This window comes from Erpetoichthys calabaricus, chromosome 8 (genome assembly GCF_900747795.2).
Source record: "Erpetoichthys calabaricus chromosome 8, fErpCal1.3, whole genome shotgun sequence".
In the NCBI taxonomy this organism is placed as follows: domain Eukaryota; kingdom Metazoa; phylum Chordata; class Cladistia; order Polypteriformes; family Polypteridae; genus Erpetoichthys; species Erpetoichthys calabaricus.
The window spans coordinates 85,640,731-85,664,762 of NC_041401.2; the positions used below are offsets into that span (position 1 = coordinate 85,640,731).

The window sequence follows — 24,032 nt, forward strand, 5'->3', positions numbered from 1 at the left end:
CTTCTCCTCCAAGGGATGTCACAAAAATTATACTTTTTAACAAAATGCAGAAGACATAATGGTTCTAGATTTTTTATAGTAATCGGTAGTATTGAATGAAAGTTACCGTACTGATGAATCACTAAAAATGGATTTTTATTCCAGAAGACACTAATGCATGGTAAAACTACACATGAAAATGGTTCACAATGCTACAGCTCTGCATTAACACATCTCAAAAAGAAAAGCAGCAGAATTCATGTCTAAAAGTGGTTTGTGTTTGAGGCAGAAATGTGTAAACACATGATTGCCGAAATTATGCTTACTATTTAAAAAAAAAAATAATGGAAATATAAGTTGTAGTTGTTTAACATGCAGATCCTACACATTCCTGATAAAGGAACAGAGACAGAGACTTTGCATCAATTCTCTGTTTAATCATCTACAGATGACTGTTTGAAAATCCATTCTCTAACCCAGTGTATACAATTCAGAGTTGAGGAAAAAAAATTGGGAGTGGTCTCCCCAGACTTTCTCGTATACTCAGATATGGGGATGGATATTTGAGGAGTAAACCGCAAGTCAACGATTACATTTTTATATTATGTACATTAAAGAACCATCAACAACAAATCAAATTAATAAAACATTGAACAATTTTTATAAAAGTAAAGTTGAATAAATCAGACTCTGTAGCTACATGAATAAAAGGTAAAACACCACTTCCAGTTAGCGGAAATAGCCCAAACGTTGACAGAAATCTACGTTGTACCAAATACTTGTATGCAAAATTTGGGTGACCTAAGTGAAAGCGTACTCAAGTTATTGTGTTTACATACACACTTCACACAGACAGACACACAGACATAATTCCAAAAATGGTATTTTCAGATTCATGGTGGTCTAAAACGTCGCAATTCATCAAAATCTCGAAATGGAATTTTTGAAGGATTCCAATACTTTCCTTATACTTCGTACACAAGAAAGTCAGGGAGGTCTAAAATGCCAAGATCATAAAAATCTCAACATCAAATTTCTGGACGATTACAATACTTTCCTTATACTTTGTACACGAGAAAGCATATACAAAATCACACATAGGACTGTGGAAAGTGGAAGGAAACTACAATTCTAGGTGTGCTAACAACAGCTGTAGCAAGTAAATACTGAGGCAAGCTTCCAACAAAGTTGCTGTTTGACTTGGCTATTTGTACACCAGCAATGACACAAGCTGCTTCATTCATTAAAGCTAAAATAAAATTTATTTACTTGCTCAATGCTTCAAAGCCCAAATCATGTCTTTCTAGTAATACATATACTGCGTTAACAACAATGCATCGCAGAGATACGCAGTTACAGCAATATGGGAAAAACAGCATAGTGGATAGGAATCTCCAAACGCTAATTTTGTGCCAGCCATTTGGTTCTGAAAGCAAACTAATGTTCATGAGTATTACACCTAACATGTGATGAACATACTTAAATCATATACGGTATATAATATATACGAATGACACTTTGGCAAATGTAAAGCAGTCTCTCAGTTACAATTCAACTGCAACAAGTAAGATCAGTCCATTACATTTCTAATTCTGGATCTGTGCACATGCTAGACAATAAGAAAGTCTGATCATTAGGGTTGCTGATATGGTCCAAGCTGATGATGGTATGCAACAGTATGCATACCTTAACTAGGAGGAACAGGGAAATTCTGATATAGTACATAGCACCAGCTCCTTCAAGCACTCACTTTAACCCACCTGCTGGTGTAAAAACTAGTCCAGCCTGAATAGGGGTTCTCTGGTAATAATTACTTTATCCTACCTCCTGGTATAGAACTAATCCTGTCTGAATAGGGCTTAAGTTGTACTAGGAATCCATGCAGCTGTCAGATGAGTAAAAGAAGAAAACATACAAAATATATAAGGTATGGCTTCTCGGAGACTGACCTGGAACAGGTAGACGAATGCGCAGAATTCCTGGGACCCCGCTCCATTGTATCGTCTCCAGTCGAGAGTGAAAATGGGAGCGAAGGTGCAAGTGATACAGGTCGCGATGGATCGCCGATTTCTGAGGATCATTCGAGACTAGAAAGGGCTCTGCAGGACGTGCTCTCATCTACTCATCACGAGCCCGCAGCGCCTGCTGTAACAGGAGCTGCATTTCCACTCGCGGAGCACGAGAGCCGAAGCGAACTGTCCGAACTGAAAACTGAACTGAAAGAGATGATCGCTACACTGGCCACTGCCATGGTTACGGCCATGAATGAGCTTAAGAAAGATAACACGAATGATCTTAAGAAGGTGGCCATAAGGCTCAAGAAGGATAACAAAGATAAGGAAACGCGTCTATTTAAACGTTTTGACGTGAACTTTAAAGGCATGTTAGAGAAATTAGTGGAACACATTGAAGAAACTAATTCCAAACTGAAAAGGCTTGATGACCATATTAATGACGTTTCAGATCAGCTGGAAGACGTTAAGCAGGGACTCACGGCTCGAGTGGAAACAGCGGAACAACTGGCGTCTAACGCCGATGAAAAAGCCACAGCTGCAAACTCGGAATGCAAAAAACTTGGAGACAGACTTGCAGCCCTGGAGGATGGGTGCAGAAGAAATAATATAAGAATTGAGGGTATACCTGAGAAACGAGAAAGCTCAAGCCCAGTGAAATTTGCAGTAGAATTACTGTCTAAAATAACTGGAGATGACTTTAAACTCGACATTGAGATAGCCACGGCTTATCGCACAAAGATACCAAGCGCCTTTAAACCTAGATCTTTTATTGTCCGCTTCGAGCGACTACGATGTAAGCTTGATGTGATGGCACTTCTCAGACGCAAGCAAGAGATTATATTCGAAAATAATCTTATTCGTATTTTTCCTGACTTCTCACCATCAACAGCTGCAAAACGCAGATCCTACATCGACATTAAAAAGTTGCTACGGAAAGCCGATATCAAATACAGCCTCTTGTATCCAGCCAAACTTAAAGTGGAAGTTCAAGATCAACATTATATTTTCTTAAGCAAAGAAGAAGCTGAAAAAGAACTAAAGAAGCTGTTTCCGACACTTTTTTGAAAGTTAATAAGGAGCCGTACTCTATCAAGGCACGGGAAGGACCTATGATCTGCTCTCTGGATCCATGTTTAAAGAGACTGGTGTTATAATTATACATCCCTTTTTTTTTTTCTTCTTTCTTTCTTTATCTGGACTTTATATGTTTATGTTTTAATCAGAGTTATAGAGTTATAGACGTGAGTGTGAAAATGTGGAAGTAATTAAAGTAGGATTCTTTTTTTTTTTTTTTTTTTTTTTTTATTTTACTATACCTTAAAGTAGACTGTTTAACTTCATACCCTTAGTTTATTGCTTTTTCTACTATCTATACTATTACCATTATACTATTACAGTAGGAATTACCAGGTTTATCCTAGACTAGTTTTTAAAATCATTCCCAGGGTTGTTTTTTTTTTTTTTTTAATCTTAATATCTTAACTTAAAAGATTATTTCAAGCTTAAATATTGTTAATGAGAACATCTTCGGCAGATAGTATTAAGAATTTAACTGCAAAAGATATCTCTGTTTTAATTCTGTAACGCCGCTGCAGGGTGGGGTTTGTTTTGTTTTGGACGTGCTCTGTCTCTTCGTATGTCAGAGGACTGGAACATCGCGAAGTGGGATCTAGCCTCGTGGGGAGGCAAAATGGGGGGGGTGGGGGGATAAAGGGGGGAGAGAAGGAGAGCAGGTTATATCTAATCTATTCTTGTAATTCTTATAATTATAAATATCAATGCAACAATAGGCTAAAATGCAATAACTCATGGGGAATCTTGAAACTAAGATTAAAACTGCCATATTACCAATTAAAACTATAAATGACATTAAAAACTCAGAATCAATGTCTCCATGATGGGACAGTCAACTTTGTGAGCTGGAATGTTAAAGGCCTGAATCACGAATTAAAGAGAAAGAAAGTATGCTCTCACCTAACAGGCTTAAACGCTAAAATAGTATTTCTACAGGAGACCCACTTACTAACCAAGGATCAGTTCAGATTACAAAAAGACTGGACTGGCCAAATGTTCCATTCTAGCTTTATAAAGAAAACTAGAGGGGTGGGAATTCTCATACATAAAACAGTTCCATTTGTAGCATCAGATGTAATGTCGGACCCTGAAGGGAGATATGTGATGGTCATGGGCAACTTATATAACAGTAAAATGATTTTGATAAATGTTTATGCACCCAATGTTGATGATAAGGAATTAATGCAAAATCTATTTGCATCCATTCCCAATGTGAACACTCATAAAATTATAATGGCTGGGGACTTTAATTGTGTTTTAAATCCACTCTTAGATAGGACTCCTGTGACAGGGGGGACGACATCTAATACTGCAAAGATAATTACACAGTTTTTGAATGATCACAACTTATCAGACCCCTGGAGGTTTCTTAACCCAAACTCAAGAACATATTCGTTCTACTCACCAGTGCATTATAGCTACTCAAGAATTGATTATTTTTTTATAGATAATAATTTCCTGCCTACAATTAAATCATGCAAATATGACACAATTGTTATCTCTGACCATGCCCCTCTAGTCTTGGAGCTAAAATCAATAAGCCCCTCATACTCACCTCGCAGATGGCGTCTTAACCCTCTTTTATTGGCAGACGAGAACTGCACAGAATTTATATCTAAACAAATCAGCTTCTTCCTAGAGACAAACACGTCCACAGAGGTCTCTGCAGGAACACTCTGGGAAACTCTAAAGGCCTTCTTAAGAGGACAAATTATTTCATATCTCTCCCACAGAAATAAATTAGAAACCAAGAAAGTGTCAGAGCTAAGAAATGAAATTACTAGGATAGATGAAGAAAAAGCCAGGCGTCCAAATGAAATTCTCCACAGGAAAAGGCAGGCCCTACATACAGAACTTAACATCTTAACAACTAAAGAAACTGAACAACTTATTTATAAGTCTAGACAGCATTACTATGAACACGGAGAAAAAGCTAATAAGCTTTTAGCTCAACAAATTCATAAACAAGAAGTTCACAATGCAATACCAGTAATCACCAACAAGAATGGAGAAGAAATCATCGACCATAATAAAATAATGCACACATTTAGAGATTACTATAAGTCTTTATATTCCACTGAGTCCAAAGAAGACAACACACAATCTAATGCATTTCTGGATAATTCACAAATACCACAAATAGATGCTTTAAGTGCTGAGGAACTGGATAAACCTCTAACGCTAACAGAATTACTAGACGCTATAAAGTCACTACAAAGCAGGAAATCATCAGGCCCTGATGGTTACCCCGTAGAATTTTATAAGAAATTCTCCACTCAGCTAGCTCCACTCTTATTGGCAACATTTACAGAAGCTAGAGACAACCAAATTCTACCTCAAACATTTTGACAAGCATTAATCACCATCTTTCCTAAACAAAATAAGGACTTGTTACAATGTGCATCATATAGACCAATTTCACTCCTGAATAATGATGTTAAGATACTCTCAAAAATCCTAGCTAGAAGGATGGAGAAAGTGCTGCCCTCGGTAATATCACAAGATCAAACTGGATTTATTAAAGGCCGACACCTATCTTCAAATCTCCGACGCTTGTTTAATGTCATATATTCACCAGCAAAATCAAACACCCCAGAGATATTACTATCATTAGACGCAGAAAAGGCATTTGACATGATTGAATGGAATTACCTTTTCACTGCATTGGAGAAATTTGGGTTTGGCCCAAATATTTATGCTTGGATCAAACTACTGTATACCAATCCAGAAGCTTCAGTTTGTATTAATAACATTTGCTCAGACTACTTTAAACTAGAACGTGGTACCAGACAAGGATGTCCCTTGTCGCCACTGTTGTTTGCAATCACTATTGAACCACTGGCGGTTCACTGACGAAATTCTTATCAGATAAAGGGGATTGTCAGAGAAGGACTGGAACAGAAAATTTCTCTATATGCAGATGATATGGTCTTATATATATCAGACCCAGAAAACACTGTCCCCGCTGTTTTAACAGCACTAACAGAATTTCAAAAGATATCTGGTCTTAGAATTACAGTAATCCCTCCTCCATCGCGGGGGTTGCGTTCCAGAGCCACCCGCGAAATAAGAAAATCCGCGAAGTAGAAACCATATGTTTATATGGTTATTTTTATATTGTCATGCTTGGGTCACAGATTTGCGCAGAAACAAAGGAGGTTGTAGAGAGACAGGAACGTTATTCAAACACTGCAAACAAACATTTGTCTCTTTTTCAAAAGTTTAAACTGTGCTCCATGACAAGACAGAGATGACAGTTCTGTCTCACAATTAAAAGAATGCAAACATATCTTCCTCTTCAAAGGAGCAAACAAATCAATAGGGCTGTTTGGCTTTTTAAGTATGCTAAGTACCGCGGCACAAAGCTGTTGAAGGTGGCAGCTCACACCCCCTCCGTCAGGAGCAGACAGAGAGAGAGAGACAGATAAAAAAATCAATACGTGCCCTTCGTGCTTTTAAGTATGCGAAGCACCGGGCAGCATGTCGCTTCACGAAGCAGCTGCACAAAAGGTAGCCAACGTGAAGATAATCTTTCAGCATTTTTAGACGAGTGTCCGTATCGTCTAGGTGTGCGAACAGCCCCCCTGCTCAATCCCCCTACGGCAGGATCAGAAAAAGTCAGCGCGAGAGAGAGAGAGAGAGAGAGAAAAGTAAGCTGGGTAGCTTCTCAGCCATCTGCCAATAGCGTCCCTTGTATGAAATCAACTGGGCAAACCAACTGAGGAAGCATGTACCAGAAATTAAAAGACCCATTGTCCGCAAAAACCCGCGAACCAGCGAAAAATCCGCGATATATATTTAAATATGCTTACATATAAAATCCGCAATAGAGTGAAGCCGCGAAAGGCAAAGCGTGATATAGCGAGGGATCACTGTATATAAAATCTTATTAGAGTCCCTACCTTTCAAAGATCCAAGAGGACATTGGGAAGAAGATCTCTTAATCAATATATCAGAAAAGGAGTGGAAGGTAGCAAAGCAGAGAATTCACTCGAGTTCTATATGTGCAAAGCATAGAATCATTCAACTAAAAATTATATATCGAGCCCATCTGTCTCGCTTAAAACTGTCCAAAATGTTTCCAAGGCAGGATCCAACCTGCGAACGCTGCAACCAAGCCCCTGCCTCACTGGGTCACATGTTTTGGGCCTGCACTAAACTAACATCATTTTGGACAAAAATTTTTAAGTGCCTCTCAGACAGCCTTGGTATCTTATTTGAAATTGGAAAAAATCAAATTTTCAGTTAGAGGATCTGTACAACATTTTTTCAAAACATGGCAGGATTTAATCAATATTATTTTAGAATAAGAGAAATAGCTATTATTGCATTTAACTCCCTTCTCCATCTCTTATTTACATAGATATTCACTTCTCCCTTTCTTTTGTTTAATGTTGCCTTATTAAAAAGCCTAAAGCAATTTTCCTTTAGCTAAGCTCTCCTTCTCAGGGGTGGGGTTTGATTAGTCTTCAAATTTGTTGGGTTATAAATTGATCTGTTTGTATGGAATGATTACAATGAAAATTAATAAAATAAAAATATAAAAAAAAAAAAAAAAATATGTAAGTTGAAGTAACCTCTGATTCAAGGTAAAATTGGAACAGCAAACTAAATCTTAGTTGAAGTTGCACAGAATGTTTCTCTGTTTTAAGATAGAATAGTTTCCAAATTAGCCAATGCTTTTCAGTTGAAGATTTTAAAATCTTCAAAACTGAATTCAATTTTAAAATTGAACTGTTTTGACGAATTTGCTTGAAAAATAACTGTAGCACATATCAACAGAAGTGGGTCCACTGGGGGAGTTGTTTCATATAGACAGACAGACATGGCTATCACAATAGATGATAATCATGCGAGCACACCTTAAAAGAGGGATAGATTTGAACAAATAAACCCCAAGGAGTTTGTGACATATGATTTTAATCAATTTGACTACGGTAATCCGTTAAATATTACTCTTAGTTGTTTTTTTTTTTTTTTTTTTTTACTAATTAATGATGCAAATATAAATCTTACAAAACTAAATGTTACAAACCTAACAGAGGGATTCTCTGACAAACCCAATTTTAAACACATGTTCCAATAACAACTATAACAAGTGTATTTAAATTAAAATATCCTGATTTATCTTGGAATTCACTAATTCATCAGTACGGGTATAATAATGTTTGAATTTCTATTTTGATCATTGTCTTTATGCAGTTTTTTCATTTACAAAATATCAGAGAATTATATTAATAATTGCTAATGGTAAGATAAATCAAGCAGTATGTGATGGTTTCATTCTTTATAAACCTTATATTGAAATCACTCTCCTCAAGATTATAACATTCCACCGTTTGTTGTTACATTAGAGGAATCCCCATGCCCATTACAAATAAATTAAAGTCTTGTATTGCAATTTGGTATTTATGAATGGCAATACTAGGTTGCTTAAATGACAGCTGGATAACTTCTTGATTGATATAAAACTCTTCTTAATTTGATGCTACTATTAGGCACAATATTGTCTACTTGAATAATGGTGATACTTTTAACTAAAAAGCTGGTGAAAGGGATTTTTGTTTTTGCCATGGTGTTGAATATTTATCAGGTGTCATGGAATTTCACTGGTATTGATATTGAATACAGAAATTAGGGCATCTTGACATTCCTACCTCCTTCTGAACTTACAATACAGTCCACCATTAAAGCCTTCAGCCACAGCAAGCAAGACTCATCGTCTTCTTTTTAATTTTCATTTACAAAAGGAAACCCTCTACAAGTAACAAAAATCTATTTTAATTCTTATACATGAACAACTACATTAAAGCACTTTTATCCCTGTGCCCCACTCTTTCCACTGTCCATTCCCACACTTCCATATGCATCATCTCATGGTAAGAAGACTGTTTCACTGGCTGCCATTAATAAAATTAGGTGTAATTAATTTACTGCCATGTGTTTACTTATTAAATGCATTAATGTACTGGTGCATTATACTGCATAACCTTTCATTTTTAGGTAAAAAAATGTATTAGGGTGGAAAATTAGCAATGCTCACTCTGCCTTCATCTAGCAATTACTAAAAGATTGTTGATTATATTGCTTCATCTGTAATGCATCTGCAGGCAGTCCCCGGGTTACGTACGAGATAGGGACTGTAGGTTTGTACTTACGTTGAATTTGTATGTAATTCGGAACAGGTACATTATTTTAATAAATGCTATTTTTGACCGACTGTAACCAAGTGCTCTGCCAATAAATGATGGAGTTTCACCTCTCTCAGACCTTTTTATTATTTCTACTTTATTTTCATTGGTGATGGTTTTTCTCTTCTTTACTGTATCACCAGCACTTGCATCAGATTTGTGTTTCAGAGACATTCTTGAAGGGTGAAGACAAAAGGTTAAGATGAGCTCTTCTGCACAGCACTGTATACGTTATCACAGCAGGAAGGCACCCGTCAACACGTCTGATGTACTGACAAAAGACAACTTGCTATTAAGAATGAATGGGAGCGGCGAGGGGCGGTTCATTACAAGCCCACCTCACAGTCACCTCCACTACAGTATGCTGCCACCGAGTACGAACATGGTGCGGCCAAATCCGGGTAGTGAATCACCCAACCCCAATTCAACAGGCAGCCATCCGAGGTACACTACAATGCTACCCCCGCCGCCCCGTTCAGCCACAACCGGGTCACCACTTTTGCAGCATTACCAGCCGTGTGTGCTGGGTGGATAGTGAAACACCCCCCTCCGCTCCATCCAGCCTGCGTCCAGTCAGGAGCAGTAGCTGCGGGGGCATAGTGGGCGGGCAGCGAACCATCGTCCTGAACACGGGCGACAGCTGTGGCCCCGGTGACTATGGACCACGGGTCACCGTTTGCTGCTGGGAGCCGCCCGAAGGAGACTACACTGTGCGAGCAGCGAAGTTGCCCCCCTCCAGCCACCGCTTGCAGCATCCCCAGGCCGAAGATGACGGAGCGGCAGTTACTGAGGCGCACGTGTCCTCGTTTGTAAGTCGTAGGTCAGATGTCCGTAACCTGGGGACTACCTGTATATGGAGATGACACTGTTCTTTACTGTCAAAGTGCTTTCTGTTTTGCAGATGCCCCATGAGTTTAAATAAAAAATGTAAAAATAATAATTAGAGAAGTGCTGTGCCAGATTGTGTGGCTTGTAAGGATTTAAGCACCTTTTTGAGGTTTACTTTGTGGTTCACTGTTTTGATAAGGACTTGTACACATAGCCATCAGTATTAGACTGAAAACAAGACAGTCCAGGATTTTGATGGCTTTTATATTTAAACTAGTCATTTAGCCCGTTACAACAATGGGCGCTAGAACAGTAGTGCATAAACATTAGTAGGAACAGTCTATATTAAATGGCAAGGGACTTTGACCTCATTCTTTTTGTTGGTCGTATTTTTCTTTCTTTCAGCCTTTCTTTTGTTGATGTTTACTTGCTGAGCTGACCGTTCTTCGTGGGCTGCCGCCGTGTATTGTGTGTCTTTAATTTTCTGTGACAGTAATACTGTCTTGTACGGCTCTATTCAATAAGGGCGCGTAGATAATTTAGTTCAAATCGCTCTGGAATATGTGAAGAGCAACAGGTGCAGATCTTTATTTACGCGCGCCTTTATTCACTGCTCCCAATTGAGGTCGTCCTTTTGAGGCTCGCCTTTTTGTGCGCGCCCTTATTGAAGGATGCCTGTGCGCGCCCTTATTGAAGGATACCGTCTTGTACGTCCGCTGACTTGTACGTCCGTAATATACGTCCGTAATATACCTTTAATTTTCTCTGGCGGTAATACAGGCGTGCGCGTCGGTAATATGCCTTTAGATAGATAGATAGATAGATAGATAGATAGATAGATAGATAGATAGATAGATAGATAGATAGATAGATAGATAGATAGAAAATCTCCTCTGACAGTAATACTGGCTTGTATGTGGCTGTAATATGCGTCACTGTATTGTGTACCTTTAATTTCCTCTCGCAGTAATACTGGTTTGTATTTCCGTAAAACGCCTCTAACTTTCTCTGACAATAATATCGCGCATAGCGCCGTGCCGTGCCCCGCGCATGCGCACTTCACCTGAAGACACCCACACACGGACACCTGGACGCACATAGGGATTTTATATATATATAGATAAAAGTTGGATTTAAGTTCCAGTAATATTTTTTTTTGTTGGTATTTATTCATGTCACTGAGGCTGTTACCATAATAATAATATATAGCCAAAGTGGAACATATGTGTGGAAGTCAAGGTGGATTACACTGAAAAGTAATGAGGTGATTTTCACCATCAGATTTTATTGAACAAGCTTTGTATTTTACATATGGCCAAGTACATGTTACTTGGTCTAGAGCAGGGGTGTCAAACGTACGGCCCGCGGGCCAAAACCGGCCCACTAGGGGGTTCAATCCGGCCCACTGGATGAATTTTGAAAGTAAAAAAATTAATAAAAGACACGAACTCGAAATTCGTAATAAAATGCAATTCCTAAATCATCCGCTAGGGTGTTAGTCAGATGAGAGGGGCGCACTGTGTTAGTCAAAGGGGAGGGGTGCACTGTTTTAATTAGAGTAAAAGAAGCAACAACTCTGTCACTCTGTAGGCTACCTTATTTTCTACTCACCTTGACACCCTCATTAGCCAAAATGTCTTTGTCAAAAAGGAGAAAAGTGGATACCGAGTGTAGGGTTTTCCAAGAGAAATGGACCACTTCCTATTTATTCACAGAGATAAATGGGAAACCTGTGTGCTTGGTGTGTAATCAACAAGTGTCGGTGCTCAAGGAATATAATATTCGGCGCCACTATGAGACTCATCATGGTGGAAAATACGACATCTTGCAAGGACGACTGAGGAGAGAGAAGATAAATGAATTGCTGGTGGGTCTGAGAAAACAGCAGTCAATTTTCACTCGGAGCCGAGAGGTCAGTGAAGCAGCAGTAAAAGCCACCTACGTAATTGCTAACGAAATAGCATTAGCATCAAAGCCGTATTCCGACGGTGAGTTCGTTAAAAGATGCATGATGAAGGCTGCAGAACTCGTGTGTCCTGAGAAGCGACAAGCATTTGCCAACATTAGTCTGACGAGAAACACTATGGCAGAGAGGATATCGGAACTATCGGCTGATTTAGACAGGCAGTTGAAACACAAGGTCAAGTCATTTCTTGCATTTTCTGTTGCAATTGATGAGAGCACTGACATTACAGACGTTGCTCAACTGGCCATATTTATTCGTGGAGTTGATGACACATTGACCGTCACTGAGGAGTTCCTTGAGTTGGTGCCTATGAGTGACACCACAACAGCTGAGGACATTTTCGGCTCTGTGGTTGGCGCGCTGGACAGAGTCGGGGTGGACTGGTCCCGCGCCGTCAACCTAGCTACAGATGGCGCGCCATCAATGATCGGAAGAAAAGCAGGTGTTGTGACACAATTCAGAGAGAAAGTACAAGCCGCTAATGGAGGAGATGGTTTCTGGACATTTCACTGTATTTTGCACCAGGAGGCATTGTGTTGCAAGTCGTTAAAAATGGATCACGTCATGGAGGTGGTTGTCCGAACTGTTAATTTCATCCGAGCCAGAGGCCTGAATCATCGTCAGTTTGACTGCCTTCTCAGTGACAATCACGTTACTAATACCCTGCCATACTACACTGAAGTAAGGTGGTTAAGCAGAGGTGCTGTGCTGAGGCGTTTCTTTGATCTACGCGAGGAAATCGGACAGTTCATGGAGAAAAAAGGAAATCCAGTGATGGAATTACAATGTCAGGAATGGCTGCAGGACCTTGCATTTCTGGTGGATATTACAGAGCACTTGAATATTCTGAACAAAATGTTGCAAGGCCGCAAAAAAGTTGTCACACAGTTTTATGACAGCATATGTGCATTCAAGTTGAAGCTGACTTTGTGGGAGACACAGCTGTCAAGTGGTGACCCTGCACATTTCCCTTGCCTAAGAGAGGTATGTGCAGCAGGCATTAATGCTGACATGAAACGGTATAAAGACAAGATTGCAGGATTGCTGTGTGAGTTTGAGAAACGGTTTCAGATCTTTGGTGAACTCGAGAAAGAATTTGCAGTTTTTCGCTCACCCTTCACAGTCAAAGCTTCTGATGTCCCTGTCGACATCCAACTAGAGATAATTGATTTGCAATGTGATGCAGATTTGAAGGGCAAGTTTGCCTCAGTGGGCTTGGACACATTTTATCAATATCTCTTGCCAGGGTACCCCAAATTAACAGCCCTGGCTGCAAAAATTTTGTGCATTTTTGGGACAACCTACCTTTGTGAACAAGTTTTCTCAGTAATGAACATCAATAAAACAAAATTGTGCTCAAGGCTCACAAACAAGCACTTAGATGACATTCTGAGATTGGCTACTAGTCAGGACATGACACCTGATATTGATGCACTTGTGCAGACCAAAAGATGCCAAGTTTCAGGAGCAAAAACAAAGTAGTCTAGATGTGACTAACTCCTTTACAATATTGCTTCAGACACCGATTGCACTTAAAGAATTCAGTTCTGTGAAAATGAATTCTTGCTGTAGAAATAGTTAAAAAATGTTAAATTTAATGTAAGTTAACAGCTTCACTACAAAAGAGTTTGGTTTGGTGGAATCCTATTGTTCATGTAATGCCATAAATTTTAAGGTGCAGTACTATATTTTTCAGTTCCAAATACCTCTGACTTAAAGTTTTGTTTGTATTTGTGCAAACACTTGTTTTAAGAAATCTGAGGTTGTTTATATGTTTTGATATGTTGATATGTTTTGTAAAACATTTCATTAAATATGAAGATTTTCTAATGTACTTGTACTTCTTTGCACGAAAACAAAGGGAAAAAACATGGACTTACTATTATTTATAGGTAATTATGTTATGAATCCTGCTCCGGCCCACTTGACATCTAATTAGGCTGTATGTGGCCCCTGAACCAAAATGAGTTTGACACCCCTGGTCTAGAGCAATCTTAACTGCAAAGGTAGAAGTTCTTGATACAGAAAAGCAGGAAAAACTAGTTCTCAATGAAGAGAGAATATTTACTCAAAATATAGTGTACAGAAGATTACTGTTTAAATATGCTAATTAACTCAATAATGAGCTACAAGAATACCCATATATACAGAACAACAAGCACTTAATCACAGACGTATGTATACACAGAAACATGTAAACATCCAAGTTATTTATTTTCTCATCTTTGTTTTGCGCTTACAGTGATAAGCGAATCACACCTGTATAATATGACTTCTTTGCACAGATGATGCTGATACAGAAAGTAAATTATTTATTAAACAATGTACACAAAACTACGGAACAATTGAATATTTTTGAAGTGCTTAATTTAGAAATGATATTACACAATGTATGTGTGTCACAAGCAGAAAAAAATAGCTCAAATGAAAATAACTTACATTTCACAAGAATATCCCTAGCCAAAGCTTTCATAACAAATTCTCCCCCTTTCAGCTGCAAAAAAATCCAGGATAATAGACTACCCTGCAGGGACCAGAACAAGGAAAACAGGACTTTGCCACTGTCATTACAGGTGCGGACCATCATCATTTCACACTGAAACAACATAATAAAAGTAATTGATTAACTGAACAAAATTTAAAATATAAATGACTGAATTTATATTTAATAATAAATGAGTGAATTGAATACATCAAAAAGCATAACATATTAAAGAATGTTACTATTTCTTAACAAACACCTTCAGCATTCATTACAGAAACATTTTGAAAAGCAATAGAAGAAACAAACAGTGAAGAAAGTAAGTTAATCATTTATAAAATAAAACCACATTTCTAGCTTTCATGAAAACTGTACACTGCAAATATAAATTTAAAAACAGAGGAAAAAAACTATTTCAGTAACAAATTAGGACTACACTGCACGTGGCCAGAGGTGTAGAGTATATTAAAAAAGTATCGTTACTTAAACAAAACTTAAATAAAAATTAATGTATCTGACATATAAACTATTCAAATAAAAGTAAAAAAACTACAATCTGAAAAAATTACAACATGATTACTTTTGGGGGAAAAAAAACAAATTAGTAAATATCCTACAATACATATGCTGTTCCTTGGAAAGCCCAAGCAGAATATGCATAGTAGTACAATTAATTTTATTTACGAAAAGACATACTAATGACAAATATACACATATACATACTTGCAAATCAAAACAGTATACTGTATATGTAAATTACATTTCAAATTCTAATTATTATGTACATTCCTAGGAAATGCATGGTAAGCAAGAAATTTGAATCATTCTTAAAAACTCAATTAACAATGTAGTCTGTAGTTATAAATTATAGCCAATCTATAGACAGTAAAGATTTCTGTGGAGAGAAATTAAAATATTACTGTTTTGCAAATAAATTTTTGCAGTAATAATAATAATAATAATAATAATCATACGACTTTTTATTTATATAGCGCCTTTCCAATGCTCAAGGCACTTCACAGAGTTTAGGAAAGAACGGCAGGGTATACAGTATATAGCATTGTACAAACCAGATAAATAAATAAAGAAGATTAAGACAGTAAATTCAGAGAAAAAAGCCTAACAGACAACATAATTGATGGTCTACCACACACACACAGGTTACATGAGCATCTTGACATAAAGGCAAAGTGAAAGAGGGGTAACAAAGTCAAGTAGAGCTAAAAGCCTTCCTGAACACATGAGGTTTGAGTTGTTTTTTAAAAGAATTCATGGAGTCAGCTGACCTGATTAATTTCGGTAGGTAATTCCAGAGTCTGGGCGCTATACAGCTGAAGGCCCTGTCACCCATGGAGTGTAGATTAGTGTGGAGCACAACAAGATTGCCAGAATCAGGGGACCTTAGTGGGCAGACAGGCACATAGTGATGGAGAAGGTCACTGATGTAGTTTGGCGCCAGGTCATTTAAGGCTTTGTAGGTTATTAGTAGGATTTTATATTCGATTCTGTAAGACACAGGGAGCCAGTGAAGGCGGAGCAGGATGGGTGTTATGGGCTCACTGCTGCTGGTTCGTGTAAGGACTCTTGCAGCCCAGTTTTGAATAAGCTGGAGCTGTGATATAAGATTAGAAGGGGCACCTGCCAGTAGGGAATTACAATAATCAATGTGGGATGTGATAAAAGCATGGACAAGTCTCTCAGCGTTATAAAAGAAGAGGAAGGAGCGAACAAGGGATATGTTACAGAGGTGAAAGTAAGAAAGTTTCTTAATGTGGTTTATGTGGGCGGAATAAGAAAGGGAAGAATCAAAAATGACACCAAGATTCTTTGCAGTAGAGGCAGGTCTGATGAGATCACTGCCAAGATGGACTGGGAAGGAGCTCATTTTATTAAGTTGCACTTTAGTCCCAATTTGCAGGAGGTCAGTTTTGTTGCAATTTAATTTTAAAGAGTTCTGCTCCATCCAGGTATTAATTTCACTGAGGCAGTTTGTGAGCTGAGAGAGCTCTGATGAAGTTCCACTTTTAACATTGAAATAAAGTTGAGTATCATCTGGATAAAAATGATAACCCAGTCCAAAGCTACGAATAATATGGCCAAGGGGAAGCATATAAATACAGAAGAGAAGAGGGCCAAGGACAGAGCCCTGAAGAACTCCTTGTGGGACTGGCACTGAGCTGGATCTGCTGTTTCCAATACTAACAAACTCTTGCCTATTAGTCAGATAGGACTTGAACCATTGGAGGGCAGTGCCAGAGATACCCAGCATTTTCTCCATTCTGGACAGTAGGGAATGTCATGTCTGACAGTGTCAAATGCTGCACTGAGGTCTAATAGAATTAATATGCTGGTTTGTCCAGAGTCTGCTGCCATAAGCAAATCATTGGTTACCCGTAGCAGGGCAGTTCCACAGCTGTGCTGCGCCCTGAAACCAAACTGAAAGGGTTCCATCAAATTATTAGAAGTTAAGTAGTTAGTGAGTTGGGAAGCTTTTGACAGAAAAGGTAACTGGGAAATAGGCCGAACGTTGTTAAGATTGTCAGCATCAAGACCAGACTTTTTTTTAAACATTGGGGTTACAGAAGCGATTTTAAAAGTGAGCGACACAGAGCCAGTGTCAAGGCATGAGTTTATTATTGTTGTAACAGTCGGGATTATGGCATGAAAGCAGGATTTACAGTGCATCCGGAAAGTATTCACAGCACATCACTTTTTCCACATTTTGTTATGTTACAGCCTTATTCCACAATGGATTCAATTAATTTTTTTCCCCTCAGAATTCTACACATAACACCCCATAATGACAACATGAAAAATGTTTACTTGAGATTTTTACAAATTTATTAAAAATAAAAAAATTGAGAGAGCACATGTACATAAGTATTCACAGCCTTTGCCATGAAGATCAAAATTGAGCTTAGGTGCATCCTGTTTCCCCTGATCATCCTTGAGATGTTTCTGCAGATTAATTGGAGTCCACCTGTGGTAAATTCAGTTGATTGGACATGATTTGGAAAGGCACACACCTGTCTATATAAGGTCCCACAGTTGACAGTTCATGTCAGAGCACAAACCAAGCATGAAGTCAAAGGAATTGTCTGTAGACCTCCGAGACAGGATTGTCTCGAGGCACAAATCTGGGGAAGGTTACAGAAAAAATTCTGCTGCTTTGAAGGTCCCAATGAGCACAGTGGCCTCCATCATCCGCAAGTGGAAGAAGTTTGAAACCACCAGGACTCTTCCTAGAGCTGTCCGGCCATCTAAACGGAGTGATCGGGGGAGAAGGGCCTTAGTCAGGGAGGTGACCAAGAACCCAATGGTCACTCTGTCAGAGCTCCAGAGGTCCTCTGTGGAGAGAGGAGAACCTTCCAGAAGGACAACCATCTCTGCAGCAATCCACCAATCAGGCCTGTATGGTAGAGTGGCCAGATGGAAGCCACTCCTTAGTAAAAGGCACATGGCAGCCCGCCTGGAGTTTGCCAAAAGGCACCTGAAGGACTCTCAGACCATGAGAAAGAAAATTCTCTGGTCTGATGAGACAAAGATTGAACTCTCTGGTGTGAATGCCAGGCGTCACGTTTGGAAGAAACCAGGCACCGCTCTTCACCAGGCCAATACCATCCCTACAGTGAAGCATGGTGGTGGCAGTATCATGCTGTGGGGATGTTTTTCAGCGGCAGGGACTGGGAGACTAGTCAGGGTAAAGGGAAAGATGACTGCAGCAATGTTTAGAGACATCCTGGATGAAAACCTGCTCCAGAGCGCTCTTGACCTCAGACTGGGGCGACGGTTCATCTTTCAGCAGGACAACGACCCTAAGCACACAGCCAAGATATCAAAGGAGTGGCTTCAGGACAACTCTGTGAATGTCCATGAGTGGCCCAGCCAGAGCCCAGACTTGAATCCGATTGAACATTTCTGGAGAGATCTTAAAATGGCTGTGCACCGACGCTTCCCATCCAACCTGATGGAGCTTGAGAGGTGCTGCAAAGAGGAATGGGCGAAACTGGCCAAGGATAGGTGTGGCAAGCTTGTGGCATCATATTCAAAAAGACTTGAGGCTATAATTACTGCCAAAGGTGCATCGACAAAGTATTGAGCAAAGGCTGTGAATACTTATGTACATGTGATTTCTCAGTTTTTTTACTTTTCATAAATTTGCAAAAACCTCAAGTAAACTTTTTTCATATTGTCATTATGGGGTGTTGTGTGTAGAATTCTAAGGAAAAAAATGAATTTAATCCATTTTGGAATAAGGCTGTAACATAACAAAATGTGGAAAAAGTAATGCGCTGTGAATATTTTCCGGATGCACAGTAAGTAATGTGCTGGGGATGGGGTCCAGTACACAAGTAGTCGGTCTCATCTTACAAAGCAGGTTATTAACAAAAGCAGATGTGACTGGTGAGAAATTAGAGAAGGAGCTGGATGGAGTGGGAAAACAGGGAGAGATATAAACAGATGATATATTTATGTTAGTTGAATTATTTAGATCTTTAATTTTGTTACGGAAAAAGTGGAGGAATTCCTCGCAGACTTCAGCAGAAGAGGTAGTTGGGCCAGATGTGGGTTCGATTAGTTTATTAACTACAGAAAACAAAACCCTTGGGTTATTGTGGCCACTTTCTATTATTCTGCCATAATGGGTGTTCTTGGCAGCAGTTAGTGCTTCTCTGTAAGCTCTTTGGTGGTCAGAGAAAGCCTGGATGTGCACTGTGAGGCCAGTTTTACGTGACATTCTCTGAAGGAGTAGGCCAGCTGCTTTCATAGATCACAATTCTGAGTTATACCAAGAAAAATACCTATATAGTAAAACACCTGTCAAGTTCCATATCTTAAAATTACAGTGCCAATTAAGTCCAAACACCAGAGGTTACACTTTACTCTTAATGATAGGTGCATACATTTCTATTGTCTCACTGAATTAGGTAATTTCACCTACTCTCTTTGGAGCCAGACACAGACCCACTCTTGTGAGCAAATAAGCTTGGACCTGAAAGTGATTCTCTGTGGGGATCCTGGAATTAAAAGTTTGTGAAAATCCTCTGGGCACACAGGAGGGACTGGTTAGGGAATCACTAGCTCTAGGATACCTCAAATGATTTTAAGCTCTGTGACAGTGGGAGTCCAGGGAGTGAAGGTAACTCCAGCACATAAAATAATGTGTCAGAAACAGTCACACTTTCTATATAAAGTTACAGAAGACATTGGAAAGAATCTAATATTGAGTAGAGGAAAATAATACCACGTACATGGACAAAGGATCACATGGCAAAGGCAACACGTGCACTCCACAGCAAGAAAGGTGGTATTATAACATTGTTTGTCTGTGCCAATAGCTATTGATCTCTTTTCTGTAGCTGAATTGTGACTGTGTATAAGGTCATGACTGGGTCAGGTAAATTAGCTTTTACAAGCTTTTAACCAATTTAAAAAGACTAGAAGTCTTACTTGTAACACACAGTTTTGTTCTCTCTCATCCACAGCTGAGCATGACAGCAACAGCAAGCGGACTTTGATGTCACACTAAAAAGCTTGTAAAATTATGACAGCCTAGGAAAATTATTAAAGAATATATTTATATATGTTTGTCTGTCTCATCTGCTTTACACACCACCTTATGTTGAGCATAACAGAAGTTACCATATGTACTTCATACAGTCCTTGTATTATTAATAAATATTAATATTTAGCTTTTTCTTTTGAACAAGTGTTATTCAGTCAGCATGAAATACAGTAAGTCTAACTGCCAGGAACTTCATCTACAGAGAAACATAAGGAAAATGTGAAAGTGAAAGCCTCAATGAACTGCCCAACTAATTACTGGCATTGCCATAAGGAAAATTAGTTAATTGATTAACATCAATCAAACCAATTCCTCCTCCTCTTCTTCCTCCACAGCTCACATGCTGACTGGCCAAAACTCATCACAGATAGATGAGTTGTTCTGTGTACTGTACTGTATTGTATTGTATTGACCCCCTTCTTTTGACACCCACTGCACGCCCAATCTACCTGGAAAGGGGTCTCTCTTTGAACTGCCTTTCCCAAGGTTTCTTCCATTTTTCCCTACTAGGTTTTTTTTGGGAGTTTTTCCTTGTCTTCTTAGAGAGTCAAGGCTGGGGGGCTGTCAAGAGGCAGGGCCTGTTAAAGCCCATTGCGGCACTTCCTGTGTGATTTTGGGCTATACAAAAATAAACTGTATTGTATTGTATAGAAAAAGGAAATTTGGGCCATCACAGAATTCCCCTTCTAACTCCCAGATTAATTAATGTATTAATTTTACAATTAATGTAATTTTTATTTGATAACTAAAAAGTTAAAAAGTTTTGTTTGTGAATTATATTTTAATAATTGATAATGAAGAATTTTAGTTAATAGTCAACATGTACTTCAAGGTAAATTCAGGTAGCTAAAATATTTGAACACTTTAATAATATGAAAACATATGAAACACTCAAATTTTAGTTACTGGTTGACAAACATAAAAGTTCATCTCACAAAGATTTGTCTAGGGCTGATATTTACTAACTTTAAATGATACTGAATTTGAATTTATAATTCATTCATTGCTCTTAAACTTAAAGATCAATGCAATTTTAAACTCACCTTGCGCACAGCAACTAATAGTAATGTGTCCATGACTGTAAGAACGGAAGAGGTATCAAAGTCCGCTGTTGCATTTTTTGGAGGCAATAACAGCAAGCCACTGGGATCTTGATTACTATATAAAAAAAAAAGGATTAAAATAAAATCCTAGCATATACAGAAGATAGCATGATAAAAGTTATTCAAAATTGCTATAGTAGAGTAACAATTTGTTCTACTTGTTAACCACAAAGAGCTTTATAAATGCAACACAGTCTGACTGGTTTCAACCAATTTCCTAATGAAGGCAAAAACCATAGCAAAAAAGGTAGTCAACTATTGACTTACAAGTTTGTAAAACACAAATCTTTTCAAACAATGTACAACCAAAAAACAAAACAAAAGTAACACCTTATTTGGTGCCAGCTGCATTTCTTATGATAATGAAGATGTTGACTGATCATTTGCAGTGAAGGAATTTGCAAAATAAAAAGTTAAGATGCATTTTACCTGATAAATGTACAGTAATCCCTCGCCATATCGCGCTTCAACTTTCGTGGCTTCACTCTATCGCGGATTTTATATGTAAGCATATTTAAATATATATCGCGGATTTTTTGCTGGTTTGCGGATTTCTGCATACAATGGGTCTTTTAATTTCTGGTACATGCTTCCTCAGTTGGTTTGCCCTAGGGATGCACCGATACCACTTTTTTGGAAAACGAGTACGAGTACTTGCATTTCAGTACTCGCCGATACCGAGTACTTAATAAAAACATGATTTAAATTTACAGGTAACAGCTTTAGTCATATAATTTAACAAAAAAAAACCAAGAAACTCCCGTCTATCCACTGGGAGGTTAGGCTAATTAGCGACACGGGGCTAACACTGCTTGTCCAAATATCCGTGGTGAAACTAAACGCAGAGGAGGCTTGCAGTAGGCTGTGGGTATGTTTTTTCACGGAGTCGTGTAGTTTAGGCAGCTCCGTGTCAGTCATGTAGCGGCGGCTTGGGACATATCTGGGCTCCAGAACATGGAGGAGACGCAGGAATCCCACATTTTCTACCTCTGAGAGTGGCTGGTCACTCAATGCAATGTACTCGATAATTGCCTGTGTTATTTTCACAGCACGTGGATTGTCTCTGGACATTTTCTCTCGTCTTGCAAGAGTTTGCTGCAGCGTGGGTTGTGTTGGTTTAGAAGCGTGGGTAAACTCTTTGTACTCGTTGTCTTGTTGGGATTTTAGGTGCTTGATTAAATTACTTGTGTTAAATGCGCTACCTTTTGAGCCTCCTCTGGACAATTTCGCTGAGCACAATTTGCAGTCCGCCTTTGTTTTGTCGTCTTCATTCAGTTTGAAATAGTTCCACACGGCTGACATGTCTCGCCTCGCCTTCTCCCCGCTCTGAGCTGCAGCCGGGGCCTGGCACTCGGCGCCTGTGATTAACCCCTTACACGCCGCTCAAACATAGACATTTCTCAGACCGTGGTATCGGTCCCCGGTATCGGTGGACTTTTAACGAGTACGAGTATTTTAGAAAATGTGGTATCGAGGCCGATACCAGATACCCGTTTCGGTATCGGTGCATCCCTAGTTTGCCCAGTTGATTTCATACAAGGGACGCTATTGGCAGATGACTGAGAAGCTACCCAACCAGAGCGCGTATTACGCATTACATAAAACTCCTCAAATATATTGTGAGCACGGGGGCTGTTCGCACCCCTAGAGGATACGGGCGCTCCTCAATAAACGCTGAAAGATTACCTTCACATTGCTCTCTTTCTTGCTGGGCTTACATATGGCTGATTTGTCAAGCGATATGCTTCCCGCACTGTGCTTTGCATACTTAAAAGATCAAACAGCACGTATTGATTTTTGATTGTTTGCTTTCTCGCTCTGACATTCTCTGCTCCTGACAGAGGGGGTGTGAGCAGGGGGGCTGTTCGCACCCCTAGACGATACGGACGCTCGTCTAAAAATGCTGAAAGATTACCTTCACGTTGCTCCATTCTGTGCAGCTGCTTTGTCAAGCGACATGCTTCCTGCACGGTGCTTCGCATACTTAAAAGCTCGAAGGGCACGTATTGATTTTTGATTGTTTGTTTTTCTCTGTCTCTCTCTCTCTGACATTCTCTGCTCCTGACGGAGGGGGTGTGAGCAGATGGGCTGTTCGCACACTGGCCTAGAGGATACGGACGCTCCTCTAAAAAATGCTGAAAGACTACCTTTACATTGTACATCCTTGCAGCTGCTTTGTCCGGCGGTGCTTAGCATACTTAAAAGCCAAACAGCCCTATTGATTTTTGTTTGCTTTTCTCTCTCTCTCTCTCTCACATTCTCTGCTCCTGACACGCACTCCTTTGAAGAGGAAGATATGTTTGCATTCTTTTAATTGTGAGACAGAACTGTCATCTCTGTCTTGTCATGGAGTACAGTATAAACTTTTGAAAAAGAGACAAATGTTTGTTTGCAGTGTTTGAATAAAGTTCCTGTCTCTCTACAACCTCCTGTGTTTCTGTGCAAATCTGTGACCCAAGCATGACAATATAAAAATAACCATATAAACATATGGTTTCTACTTTGCGGATTTTCACCTTTCGCGGGGGGTTCTGGAACGCAACCCCTGTGATCGAGGAGGGATTACTGTATTGTGCTTTGATTGAGCATGTTTGGCTTTTATAGTAGGTGTTGGTAAAGCTGTGTGTGAATGAAGCAAATCTGTTACGTATGCATAAGGTAAACAAATTTAAGTTAAGCGGTGGTAATGAAATCTATAACAAAATTGCATGAGGTACACCAGAATCAAGCGTATGTCTTTACAGAAGTTACCTGAATAAATTTCATTATTTATTTTCATCCAGGCTGTAACAATAATTAAAACTGGTTAATAAAGAGTAAAACCGTCA

The 24,032-nt window shown here is 39.1% G+C and overlaps 1 protein-coding gene across 1 annotated transcript in view; it reads right to left on the minus strand.

Moving 5' to 3' along the window:
• The window catches only part of zzef1 (zinc finger, ZZ-type with EF hand domain 1), a 281,144-nt gene that overhangs the window by 163,053 nt on the left and 94,059 nt on the right, over nt 1-24,032 (minus strand). The window contains exons 18-19 of the mRNA XM_028807021.2: nt 21,145-21,259; nt 14,493-14,649 (exon numbers count right to left, since the gene is read on the minus strand). Coding sequence (XP_028662854.1) covers nt 14,493-14,649; nt 21,145-21,259 — 272 coding nt within the window. The remainder of the gene's footprint in view (nt 1-14,492; nt 14,650-21,144; nt 21,260-24,032) is intronic.